The sequence below is a fragment of the Panthera tigris genome, chromosome B4 (genome assembly GCF_018350195.1).
Source record: "Panthera tigris isolate Pti1 chromosome B4, P.tigris_Pti1_mat1.1, whole genome shotgun sequence".
In the NCBI taxonomy this organism is placed as follows: domain Eukaryota; kingdom Metazoa; phylum Chordata; class Mammalia; order Carnivora; family Felidae; genus Panthera; species Panthera tigris.
In genome coordinates, this window is record NC_056666.1 from 31496246 (window position 1) to 31509906 (window position 13661).

At 35.7% G+C, this 13661-nt stretch overlaps 1 protein-coding gene across 11 annotated transcripts in view; it reads right to left on the bottom strand.

The window, feature by feature from the left end:
• The window catches only part of CUL2 (cullin 2), a 157560-nt gene that overhangs the window by 65433 nt on the left and 78466 nt on the right, over positions 1–13661 (bottom strand). For all 11 annotated transcript variants that reach the window (XM_042991425.1, XM_042991435.1, XM_042991432.1 and 8 more), the window contains 2 exons: positions 6153–6255; positions 2317–2411 (listed from right to left, as the gene is read on the bottom strand). In XM_042991425.1, coding sequence (XP_042847359.1) covers positions 2317–2411; positions 6153–6255 — 198 coding nt within the window. The remainder of the gene's footprint in view (positions 1–2316; positions 2412–6152; positions 6256–13661) is intronic.

The window sequence follows — 13661 nt, forward strand, 5'->3', positions numbered from 1 at the left end:
ATGTACCCACAGAATAACCTGGAGGTATAGACGGGTTAGGTAAAAATACTCCTCTGAAACCTAAGACCACCCGGGATATACAAATATTTTGGTGGTTAGTAATATGTAAGTTGTAGCTAAAACCAGAAGTAATTGAGATCATCCTAGAAAGAATGCAAAGTATAAGATAAAAGATGAGAAAAAATCTACCTAAATGACTAGAAGAGTGAATCTAGGATGAGACGAAGGTAGAATGAAGAAGTTGAATGGGTTTAATGTGACCAATCTGGGTTGGTATTAGCACAAATTTTTTTCCACTGAATGACCTTGAGCAAAATCATTTAACCTCTCTGAGTCTAGTCTCTTCAGCTGCAAATTTGGCAATATCAACTACCTCACATGGTTTATATACACACACATTTGTGTATATACAATATATATTTAATAAAAGTTCACTAATATTACCAATTTTTTATTAATATTACCATTAATTTAAATTACCAAATTAATTTTGGTAAACAGAGATGCAGATATAGGAGAACCTAGAAATCTAAGAAAAAATAGAAAAACAACTTAAATCTTTACCAAAATGTCTCAGCTCAAGAGGTATCCCACTGCACACAGCATACTGCACTGGCATATAGTCTTAAATACTCTCTCATGTTATCTATATACCAGTGGCCCAAGCTTCTCAGCAATAGCAAAGCATGCATGTGCTCTCAGTTTCATCCTCAAAATTCCTGTAATTCTCCTAATTTAGCTAGGGAATTCTTAAAGTTCTATTTATGCCTATCTCACTTTGGTGGATGAGGAAAAAAAAAAAAAACATGAAATGTCAAGATGTTTAATGTATGGCAAACACTGTTTTATAAAAGCCAAAGCCACAGTAAATCTTGTGCCTGTCAGCAATTGCTGGCTTCTGATTTTATTACACTTGGCTCTTCTAAGAAGATATAAAAGCTAATGGCTGTTGAAATAAGTTCCAGTTTCTAACAGAAGCAACTTACAGTAAGTAAACTCCAGTGTTGTTATAAAAGCCTACAGGAATATGAATCAGTGACAAAGGACAAACACGCCAAGCAAGAGAACCAAGCCCTGGCCTCAGTGTGCTACTCCAGCAATGCAGAGTGTAACTGTACAGATGATGTTTTGAGAATCAGCTTCACTCCTCGGTTTCTCCCCAATGAAAAACTAAGGCAGGGGTCCATCTCAGCCCATGCCACAATGCAGATGCCAAAATTATCACTGCCTCATCAGAGGCCACAACAATTTCAAGAGCAGACACCCTAATTCCAAGGGTGAAAGGCCTAGGTTACTTAATGCCACTATTCCTTATTTATCCAACATTCTTCAATAAATAGGTCTCTGCTTCATGTACCCAGAAATTTATTTCCATCGTCTATGTGAATAGGTTAGAGAGGATCAGTGTGGACTACCATAGGAACATGCAGGAATGACAGTTAACACAAAAGATCTACGCAGGAGACTAGGTAGAGCAAGGACGAGGGAAGTTCAGAGAGGAGAATGTGGAAAAACACAACAGGATTACTCATTCAGAGGGGCGCCTAGGTGGTTCAGTCGGTTAAGTGTCTGAATTCAGTTCAGGTCATGATCTCACAGTTTCTGAGTTCCAGCCCTGTGTCAGGTTCTGTGCTGACAGCTTGGAGCCTAGAGCCTGCTTATGATTCTGTCTCCTTCTCTCTCTCTGCCCCTTCAGTGCTCGCACTCTCTCTCTCAAAAATAAATAAACATTAAAAAAAAAAAAAAAAGAATTAGTTCTAGAAAAGACTGGCTTCTAGAAAAGCCATCTAGATAGATATGACAGCATCAAGAAAGACAAAAATGTGAGAGACCATAGGGCATTAACACACTGTAGGTAATTCAATATGCCTATAGGATAGGGTAGAACTTCAAGAGAAAAACTGCTGAGTGCTTTGACAAAGAAGTGTTTCCACAAAACATAAAATACTGAATCCTAGAGTCCAAAAAGAGCATACTGGCAGGGAACACAGGCTTGGATTTACTCTGCTAAGCTTCATCCAAGCTGAAGTTCCACTTTGGAACTCTTGTCAAGATTTAGCACATAGAACTACAGAATTAAATACAGTTTTAGTTTTCAGAGAATAACTTTCCACACACTGCCTGGCTCCCATATTCCCCCATGACCCAGACTACATTTTCCCCATAGCAGACACAGTCCATATAGCAGGGAACACTTTAGCTCTGTTTATTTCTATGGGTAAGAGGTGATTCAAAAACCAAAAACCAAAACTCCTTCAATTACTGAATGCAGGCAATACTATTTATAGATTGTCAAGAGTTTCAAGGCATACTTACCTATACAAGCAGTCCATATAGTCTGCACCTTTGCTATACTCCTCCCAATACCTATGATACATAACAAGTACTTGCTCTTCAGACTCCAGAACTCTCTATATAAAGAAGAAATATACTTTTACTTGCAAAGCACTAATTATTTTCATTTGTAAGGTATGAAATTTATCAAAAATTAATGTTCTAAAATGACATAATTCTATTGTAAATTACATTTACAAATTACATTCTAATTTAACTACTTTTAAGAACACTGAAATGATCAGAAAAAAATGTGCCTTAGATATGAAAATAAAGCATACATACTAAAGAGTAAACTGTTTCACTCTCTAAAGGGACAAAATGTAATGGTGTGAAGCTGTCTTCGGGCTAGAATATTTTATTAAGATCAGTTTATTTTTTTTTATTTTTTATTAAAAAAAATTTTTTTTAATGTTTATTTATTTTTGACAGAGAGAGAGAGCATGAGGGGCAGAGAGAGAGGGGGAAGACAGAGCATGCATAAGGGGCAGAGAGAGAGGGAGACACAGAATCAGAAGCAGGCTCCAGGCTCTGAGCTGTCAGCACAGAGCCCGACACGGGACTCAAACTCACAGACTGCGAGATCATGACTTGAGCCAAAGTCAGATGCTCAACAGACTGAGCCACCCAGGCGCCCCTAAGATCAGTTTAAAGTAGGATGTAATTCTACTGCCATGTATCTGTGTACTTCCTCAAATCCCTCACTTTTGATCATCCTGCTAGTTACATAAGTATATTATCACTCTGAATTATTCACTTATGTAAATAAGACTACTTATGAAAATTAACACCTTTTCTATATTCCCCAAATAAGCTGTTTTATATTTACTTAGTAGAAATCTATTATTTTTTGAAAAATGAAAATGAAACATTTAGTGTGAGGTCTAATTTTTAAAATAAATCTATTCTCACAGTAAAACTAGACTGAAATGATGTTCAAAAGATCTTAGGTTCTTTTATCTCAGTTCTTTTATTAACTGTCCATATGACTTTAAGTAAGTCGACCTCAATTTCCATCTAATTAATTCTCTGATAAAATACTATGCTTTTAAACTTGGGATTTTAATAATTAAGGCTCAAGAGACACAAATAACCTATAAATAGTATTTTTTGCCTATCATATTAATAAATTAATTAAAAATAGCAACTGCTATTAATAATGCTAGAGAAAAGAGCACCCATAGGAACTGATACTGCTGGCTGAATAAATATAAGAACAATTTGTTACTGTAGGTCAAAACAATAAAAAATGTTCATGACCTATGACTCAATAATTCTATGTCTAGGAATTCATCCTATAAAAAACTCAGCTGCACAAAAATAATTTAGCTACAAGGATATTCACAGAAGCACTGTTTATAAAAACAAATTACATAAATTGGAAATAATCCATATGCCCAGCAGTATGAGAATATTTAAACAAATCATAGTACCTCCACACAATGAAAACTTTTACATCATTGCCAGGATTATAAAAGTTCATTTAATGACAAGAAAGAGACTTACATTATTATTAAAATCAAAAAGCAGATTATAGCTAAGCAAAATTAGTCAGAGAAAGACAAATACATATGACTTCACTTGTATGAGGACTTTAAGATACAAAACAGATGAACATAAGACAAGAAAAGCAAAAATAATATAAAAACAGGGGGACAAAACATACGAGACTCTTAAATATAGAGAACAAACAGGGTTGCTGGAGGTGTTGTGGGAGGGGAGATGGGCTAAATGGGTAAGGGGCACTAAGGAATCTACTCCTGAAATCACTGTTGCACTATATGTTAACTAACTTGGATGTAAATTAAAAACTAAATAACTAGGAAAAAACCTGTATATGACTCAGTTTTCTAATAAAAAAATAAAGCAAAAGTATGCAAAAGACAAATATCAAGTTTTATATATATATATTAATATATGCCAAAATAGATGTAGTTAATTCTGGAGGCATGAGTGATGTTTGGGTGATGATTTTCCTGTTTTTGCTTACCAGAATGTTCTAAATTATCTAAAACGGCAATGTAATGCTTTAGTAATTTAAAAAGTTCCCTCCCCCAACAAATCAAATTTTCTTCTCACAGGTAAAACTGCTTCTAATCTGTTGATTATGTTAATAATTTACTTTGTCATCAATAAATTAGCCAACTTCTTTTTTGTCACAGGATCTGAGAAAACATATGGTGTATAATTATATAAGTAATCTAAACTTTCCTAAAATTATTTCACAGTATCATTTTTAAATGCAATTATACCACTATTAATTTTGAAGTTTTTTTTAATGTTTATTTATTTATTTTGAGAGAGAAAGCAAGGGAGGGGCAGACAGAGAGGGAGAGAGAATCCCACGGAAGCTCCGTGCTGACAGCCCCATTCAGGGCTCGATCCCATGAACAGTGAGATCATGACCTGGGCCGAAACCAAGAGTCGGATGCTTCAACAACTGAGCCACCCAGGTGCCCCTCCTAGCTTTAATAATTGTACCACTGCTATGCAAGACGTTAACCTTAAGAAAACTGGTAAAAAGGATACATGAATTCTGTATTATTTTTGCAACTTTTCTGTAAGTCTGAAAAGTATTTCAAAATAAAACATTTAAAGAAATGCAAACTATGCTAATATATAAAAGTACAAAATTGATAAATGCCTCATACAGGTAACAATCATGGTATAACCAAAGTTCACTAGATTATCATAGCAGAACTTCAAAACTTCACATACTAAACATTTTAAGAATAATTTAAAGTATGTTATTAAAATTGCTTTTATCAACTAACAAATGTACATATTAGAACACTAAAATGTATCTGCCATATATAATAAAAAGTAGAGCATTACCTTTAAAGGTTTTAAGGGAAACATCAAACAATCGATTATGCTCTGGGGTTATCACCACTTTAAAACATAACTGCACCTAGCCATGCCCAAGGTCAGACACCTTATTATATAGTGTTGTTTTATCTCCATTTTAAAGATAAAGAAACGGGGCGCCTAGGTGGTTCAGTTAGTTAAGCATCAAACTCTTGATATTGGCTCAGGTCATGATCTCATGGTTTGTGAGATTGAGCGCTGAGTTGGGGTCTACGCTGACAGCTTGGAGCTGCTTAGGATTCTCTATCTCTGCCCCTCCCCCTGCTCACATGCTCTCTCTCCCTCTCTCTCTCAAAATAAACTTTAAAGAGAAAAAAAAACAAAGAAATTTCAATCCACAAGGTAGATTAAGTGAGTTGCCCATGGTCACATGGCTAATAAAAGGTAAAGTCCAGTTTATAGCCCCAACATGGAAATTCTTTTGTTCATACAAAGATCAAATCTGTGATGTTGCCCTTGTACATATGACATTACTAACTAAAGTAACTGGTCACAAGGACAGTCTCTATCATGCTTTTTAATTTATCATTTCCCTTTTTAGTTTTAGGCTTTTGTAAGACTTTATGTAGGATATGAAGAGGCAGCTAAAAGGTTGAAAATAATAGAGATTTACCAAGAGGTGGGAAGAATAAGAGAAAATTTGGTTCTAGTAAACACCATCCAGAGGACATAGAAGCAAATTTTAAAGTTGAGCAAACCTTGATTTGAAACCCCACTCTTTCAGTTACTAATTATACAATCTTGAATAACTAAACCTGATATCCTTTGGAGAATCTAATAACGTAATGCTTAACTCATAGATCTTAAATATATATAATCAGAAAAATGTTATTTAGGAAACAAAGCAAATAACCTTAATCTGATATAAATTCTGCACTGGAAAACAGTAAACTAGTCAAGTGACTACCCAGGTACAAACATATTTATATCATGTATGTATCACTCCTTACCTTGTGCAAATGCCGTACGTGATTTTCCAAAAAAATCTTAGTTTCTGTATAAAGTCTTTCTCCAAGGGGTTCAGGATAGGCCACACATAAAGCATAGATATCTCTAGTTAAGTTGTTAAGGTTTGCATATTCATTAGCGATATTATTTTAAAACAAAAGATTTAACTCAAGTTTGCCATTAAAAAGTGAAATATTTCAAGCAATTTAGGATTCTACAGATATAGAAAGAGTAAAATACATAGCCATGCTTACTTTAAAAAGCACTGAGTTATTCATTTACTCATTCGACAAATATTTCTTGAGAATTATTAGACAGCATTGTAAGGAAAATGGTTCTTCTCTAAGAGGTTAAAATTCAGAGTGGGTTCTGGGAAATCAAGTTACCCAGAAACCTACAAAATAAAGTTTATGTAAGAATGGACATAAGCATAATATCAACAAAAGGCTATAGAATATCATAAGAAGTAGATATGTATAAGCAATTCTGAGAAACAAAAGTTACAAAAATTACTAATGTGACACATTTTCCTACATCATAGTACTCATCAAAATACACTGCAACCGATACACTATCCTTCAGCATTTATTCCATTAGAAGAATTGTAATATGAATAGTAATATTAATCAATTAAGTTTTTGAATACCAACTAAGTACCCTGCTAGGTATCACAAATGGTAGATATATACTGTAGCAGAGTTTTTAATCCTGAGACAGAGGAAATGGGATCTGAATGAGACTTTAGCTTTACTAGCCAGTGATCTTGACCAAGTCTCTTAACCTTTCTGCACTGTCATTTCCTCATCTCTAAGGTAAGGGTAACAAACCGTCTCTTGATATCTCTTACAGAATCTTTGTAAAAACCAAATAAACTCATCAATGTTAACATGCTTCATAAACTGCATTACTGACCAGATGGTTAAGATAAAGAACACATGAAGCAATCTGGGAACAGCCTAACTGGAGATGCAGATAAAAACTGAAAATAAGGTTAATTATTTGGGATGGATTCAATTATTTAATATGCTTTTCTTATATTATAAGTAAAATTAATATAGTTAAAATAAGGATCCGGAAATATGGCAAAATAAAAATTATAGAGGTAGAGGGGACCTGGCTGTGACTCTTGATCTCAGGGTTGTGAGTTCAAGCCCCACATTGTGTGTAGATCAGTACTAAAAACAAAAAACAAAAAAACCTTAAAAAAAATTTCCATTATTAAAAAAATACAGAGGTAGGATGCAGGTTCTTCCTCTTCTATAGCCCCATAACATTTTACATATTCTTCTTATACAGAATTTATTTTTATATAATAGAAATTATTTATACCTTTTCCATCCGCACTAGCCTGTTCTTAATTATCTCTGTATTCCCAGCCTCAAGGCACAATTCCTGGCACATTATAGGCATTTATTAAACACTTGGTGATGGAAGGAAGATAGGGAATCAGTATCACATGCTCTGCCTATTTACCTAGTAGCCTTACTCCAGAAAGAATAAGCAGCCCTCTCCACATGAGGTCACTGACAGGTAGACTTTGGTCAGACTTTCCCAGGTTCCTTCTAAATCCTTTTATTTTTAATTACAATTAGTAATTGATAAAATATTTTCATGTATATATGTACATATTTCTTCGGTATGCTATTATGCTAAACATAAACAAAAAATGTTTACAGCAAAAAAGAGAAGCAAAAATATCCATATAGTGCAATACTGCTGCACCAGATTTTTTTGTAGAAAAAAGTACAGTATGAAACAAACTATTACAATTTTATTTTTTTATTTTTGTTTTAATGTTTATTTATTTTTGAGAGAGAAGGGACAGAGTGTGAGCAGGCAGCACAGAGCCCCATGTGGGGCTTGAACTCATGAACCATGAGATCATGACCTGAGCTAAAGTCAACACTTAACCAACTCAGCCACCCAGGCACCCCTTACGATTATTTTAAATCAACTTAGATACAATGAAAATTTTAAAAATAGAAGATTAAATATAATAGTATATGAGAACTACTTACCAACAGCAACAAAAATATATTAACCTATATTACAAAAAAAGTAGAAATTTTAACATGCATCGCCTAAGAAAGAATTTAGAAATTTATTTCTATATAAATTTATTTCTATATAAATATAGAAATTTATACCTAAATTTGTAAAAATTTAGAAATTTTACAGAAAATTGATAGTAGCGTGGGGAGAGAAGAAGAAGAAAGGTATAAATACAGAAGAAAGCTGCCCTAAAATAATGTATTAGATGAGCTCCTGGATCCAGCTTGGAGCCCCTCTAAGTTTGTTATAAATTCCGTGGGGAAAAAAAGAAGTCCTAGTTCACTACATAATTTAAATCTCTAATAGTTTTGTGGTTTTTTACCATAGAGATTTATATTCAGTCTCAATTAGGTATCTCAATCTTACCCTAGTAAAATCAGATATAAAAGTGTTGTCAGAATTAAACGTATTAGAAGTGAGGAGAGGGGCGCCTGGGCAGCTCAGTCAGTTAAGTGTCCGACTTCAGCTCAGGTCATGATCTCATGGTTTGTGGGTTTGAGCCCCACATGGGGCTTTGGGCTGACAGCTTGGAGCCTGGAGCCTGGAGCCTGGAGCCTGCTTTGGGTTCTGTGCCTCCCTCTCTCTGCCCCTCCCCAACTTGTGCTCTGTCTCTCTCTAGGTCTCTCAAAAATAAATAAATGTAAAAAAAAAAAAATTTTTAAAAAAAAAGTGAGGAGAGTGGTTACTTCTAGTGACTGAGGGGGTAAGAAAGGGTGCTCTGGGATGCTAGGAGTGTTCTATTTATTGGGTCCATGGGTATGTTTATGTTATGAAAATTCACCTGTGCATTAATGAGTCAGTGTATACTACACTTAAATTTAAATTTAATTTTTAAAAAAAGACTAAATTTAGCCAGGATCCAGATCAACAATTCTTTTAGCAGAGATATGGTATATTTAAGATCTTTTAAGTTCTGAATACCTACTTCAAGAAATTTCATCCATATTTGCTCTCTTCTTCCTGAAGCCATATATACACTTAATTCTAGAATACACAACTTACTTGATACTGAAAAATTAACATGATTCAATACCTTAATTTCAGCATGATATGCTAATTATGTGCCCAAATGGTTTCTATCACCAAAATTAGTATCTCAATTTATCCACCACATGTACATGTAAACAAAATTGATTAAAAGGACTTTACACTTAGGGTAAAAGGATCTGTGCAGGGCAGGAAATACATGGAAACTATTTCAACCCATATACAGGACTTATATACTGTTTGACATCTTCAGTGAGAATGTACTTTTGCATTTTTCTTTTTTTTTTTTTTAATGGTATCTCTGTGCTTTTTGGGTTTGTACTTTTTTTTAATTTTTAAATGTTTATTTATTTTTAAGAGAGAAAGACAGCTTGAGTGAAGGAGGGGCAGAGAGAGGGAGACACAGAATCTGAAGCAGGCTCCGGGCTCCAAGCTGTCACCACAGAGCCCAACGTGGGGCTCAAACCCACAAACCACAAGATCACAACCTGAGCTGAAGTTGGATGCTTAACTGACTGAGCCACCCAGGTAATCCCTACTCTTGTATTTCTTTTTAATGGCGTCCACCTTGATAAATCTTTTAATTGGTTATCTCATCATAGTTTGGGGTCTCAGTTAACCACTGTATCATGTCACTTAACTGTCTAAAATATATTCCTAAATGTTATTTTTCTCTAACCTACTGAAATATCTAACCACCCTGAAAATGTTTAGGCCTTAGGAAGAGCACCCAACTCTCTACCACTCAATTGTGATTTGGTTATAGACAAGGCACTTTTAAAAGACAAAAAAATGGGAAATAACTGGAGGTCAGATTTAAACATTGTCTTTTCCAAAGTTCTTTTCCTCAAGTTACTCCTTAGTAATCCAGGATATAAAAATCCCTCTATTATGAACTTTCCACTTAAAAATTCACACCGTCAAAAAACAAAACTGTAGGGGTGCCTGGGTGACTCAGTCAGTTAAGTATCTGACTCTTTTTTTTTTTTTTAATCTTTGAGAGAGAGAGAAAGATTGAGAGAGAGAGAGAGAACAAGAGTGGGGAAGGGCAGAGACAGACAGGGAGACAGAGAATCCCAAGCAGGCTCCATGCTGTCAGTGCAGAGCCGGACTTGGGGCTTGAACCCACCAACTGCAAGATTCCAACCTGAGCCAAAATCAAGAGTCAGTCGGCTTCTGACTCTTGATACTGCCTCAGGTCGTGATTTCACAGGTGAGATCAAGCCCTGGGAAGGTCTCTGCACTGAGCATGCAGCCTGCCTGGGATTCTCTCTCCCTCTCTCTCAGCCCCTCCCCAGTTCAAATGTGTGCATATGCATGCGCATACTCTCTCTCAAATAAATAAACATTAATTTTTTTTTTTAAAAAAAGCACACAACTGTTCCAGAGGAAAAGTTCTGAACGCTGCTACAACCAAAAGACAGTGCTGACCAGCAGCAAAACTATTTTAGTTCATTTTCTCTATTAAAAGGTGCTTCCTATGCTTGGGTTTAATTTTGAATTTTAACACTATTAATTCTGTTGTGCCGTGGGTCAAAAACAATGAGTTCTACAATGGGAATGAAAGTAAAGATCATCCAAAGCAGCAAGACACACACCATCAACCATTTTCTAAGAAAGAAGGAACACTGTATTATTACTTTTGGGGTCTTGACACTGGGATGCAAAATCCACCTTCCTTTACTCTGCCTCTCCTTCCCCTCAACTATCACTATCCCTGTCTTGTCTTTTTCTGTCTGGGCTCTTGCCTCCACTTCCCCCACCCCACGGCCCTCATCCTGTGTGTCCTGGTCCTGCTGAGGGCCACTGCAGGTGACTCTCATGAGAGACAAGAAAAAGAGGGGCACCTGGCTAGCTCATTCGGTGGACCATGCAACTCTTGATCTTGGGGATTACTTAAAAATAAAATCTTTAAAAAAAAAATTAGGGGCGCCTGGGTGGCTCAGTCGGTTAAGCGTCCGACTTCAGCTCAGGTCACGATCTCGCGGTCCGTGAGTTCGAGCCCCGCGTCAGGCTCTGGGCTGATGGCTCAGAGTCTGGAGCCTGCTTCTGATTCTGTGTCTCCCTCTCTCTCTGCCCCTTCCCCATTCATGCTCTGTGTCTCTCTGTCTCAAAAATAAATAAAAAAAACGTTAAAAAAAAAATTAAAAAAAAATTAAATGGCAGAACACCTGGGTGGCTTAGTTGGTTATGCATCCTACTCTTGGTTTCGGTTCAGGTCATGATCTCACAGTTCATGGGTTCGAGCCCAGCTACTAGCATGGAGCCTGCTTGGGAATTTTCTCTCCCACTCTCTCTGCCCCTGTTCACTCTGTCTCTCTCTCAAAATAAACATAAAAAAAAAAAATTAAAAAGAAAGAAGAAAAAGGGAAAAAAGTGAAGACAGAAAACCAAACCCTGGTGAAAAAAATAGTTACAGAGAGGGAGGGAGGCAAACCATAAGTAACTCTTAAATACAGAGAACAAACTGAGGGTTGATGGGGGGGCAGGGAGTGAGGGAGAGGGGAAAACAGGTGATGGGCACTGAGGAGGACACTTGCTGGGATGAGCACTGGGTGTTGCATGTAAGCGATGAATCATGGGAATCTACCCCCAAGCCCAAAAGCACACTGTATACACTCTGTTAGCCAACTTGACAATAAATTATATTTTAAAAAAAGAAAAGAAAAAAAGAAAACCAAGCCCAAGGAAGAGAAGTACAATGGGTTCTCATTATGAAGATATAGCTTGCAGATTTGTAAAGATGTGCTTTTAAGTTATTTATATTATATATAATAGGAAACAAACTTTAAACAATGCTGGTTTAGTTTTTTTTTTTAAAAAAAGGTAAAGATGATCTGAAAATTGAAAATGGTACAATGACCAAAACAGTAGCGGCAATAAAAGATAAAGATCTTCTTTATTGACATTTCTGAAGAGGAAAAAAAAACACACAACATGTAAAAGATGCAGTATCTATGAAATCATCTACTAGCAAGCATGGATATAAAATTATTGGTTAAATGGAAAAATTTTAAGTGTAACTACAGAATCACAATAACTGAATTATTGATTCACAATAACTGAATTAGTCTGATTTAATTTGGAATAGAGTGAAAATGTTACTGATGCTTCAAGCAGAGACAACTACAGATAAAACCTTTTCCAATCTGTACAATCTAAGAATGATGGGCTACTAAGTGCCAAGGTTAGTAAGAAGTTCTCCTAAAATTTTTGTCAGGATTGTCAAGGATGGAGACGACCTACTTCAATATTTTTCAATGTAGTCAAACCTGGTGTGTGTTGGAAAACATGCCTGACAGAATATATATTAGAGGGGGCGCTTGATTGGCTCAGTCAGTTAAGCATCCAACTTCGGCTCAGGTCATGATCTCATGGTTCGTGAGTTTGAGCCCCACATCAGGCTCTGTGATGACAGCTCAGAGCCTAGAGCCTGCTCCAGATTCTGTGTCTCCCTCTCTCTCTGCCTTTCCCTGGTTGTGCGCTCTCTCTCTCAAAAATGAATATTAAAAAAATTTTTTAAAAAAGAGTATAAGGGGACTTGAGCATTTTACCTCCGCATTCTATCCTACAGTATCAGTAAAGCATCTTATCACATCAGTAAGCCACAACATTCTCAACTGTGAAATGGGGCTAGTAATGCATATTTCACAATATCACTGGTAACAAATTAACTGCATACATATACATGTTGAAAGAAAAAATTACGACACACAAAAAAAATGTACCACAGTATGATTCCATTTATATATATAAAGTTCCAAACACAGAAATAACCAATAATTGTTAGGGCTGTATATATAAGCAGTTATACTATTAACAAACAACAACAACAAGGAAACAACAGGTGCAAAACTCAGAATAGTAGTTACTTCCAAGGTAAAGGAGTGGAATCGTGAACTGAGACAGACCTGTAAGTAGGGGGGAGAATTGGATTCTGGCAGTGTTCTAGTTCTTAACCTGTGCAGTTATTATGCGGGTGTTTGCTTTATAATTATCTGTTCAATCCCACGTGTACATCTTAGGAATTTTTTAACATATGTACCAGTTAACCCTTGAACAACATGCGAGTGAGGCCCGCCAAGCTCCTCAGAAAAAAAAACACGTATAAATTTTCATTTCCCCAAAACTAAGCTAATACCCTACTGTTGACTTTGCCTCAAGTGAAACATAAACAGTTGGTTAACACATATACTGTATTTTATATGTATTAGATACTGTATTCTTACATAAAGTAAGCTAAAGAAAAGACAATCTTATTAAAATTGCCAAGAAGAGAAAATACATTTACAATACTATACTGTATTTATTTAAAAAAAGAAATTTATAAGTGGATACACAGAGTCCAAACTTGTGCTCTTCAAGGGTCAACTGCTTCAGATTCTGTGTCTCCCTCTCTCTGCCCCTCCCCCACTCATTTTCTCTCCCTCTCTCTCTCTCTCAAAAAAATAAACATTAAAAAAAATTTTTTT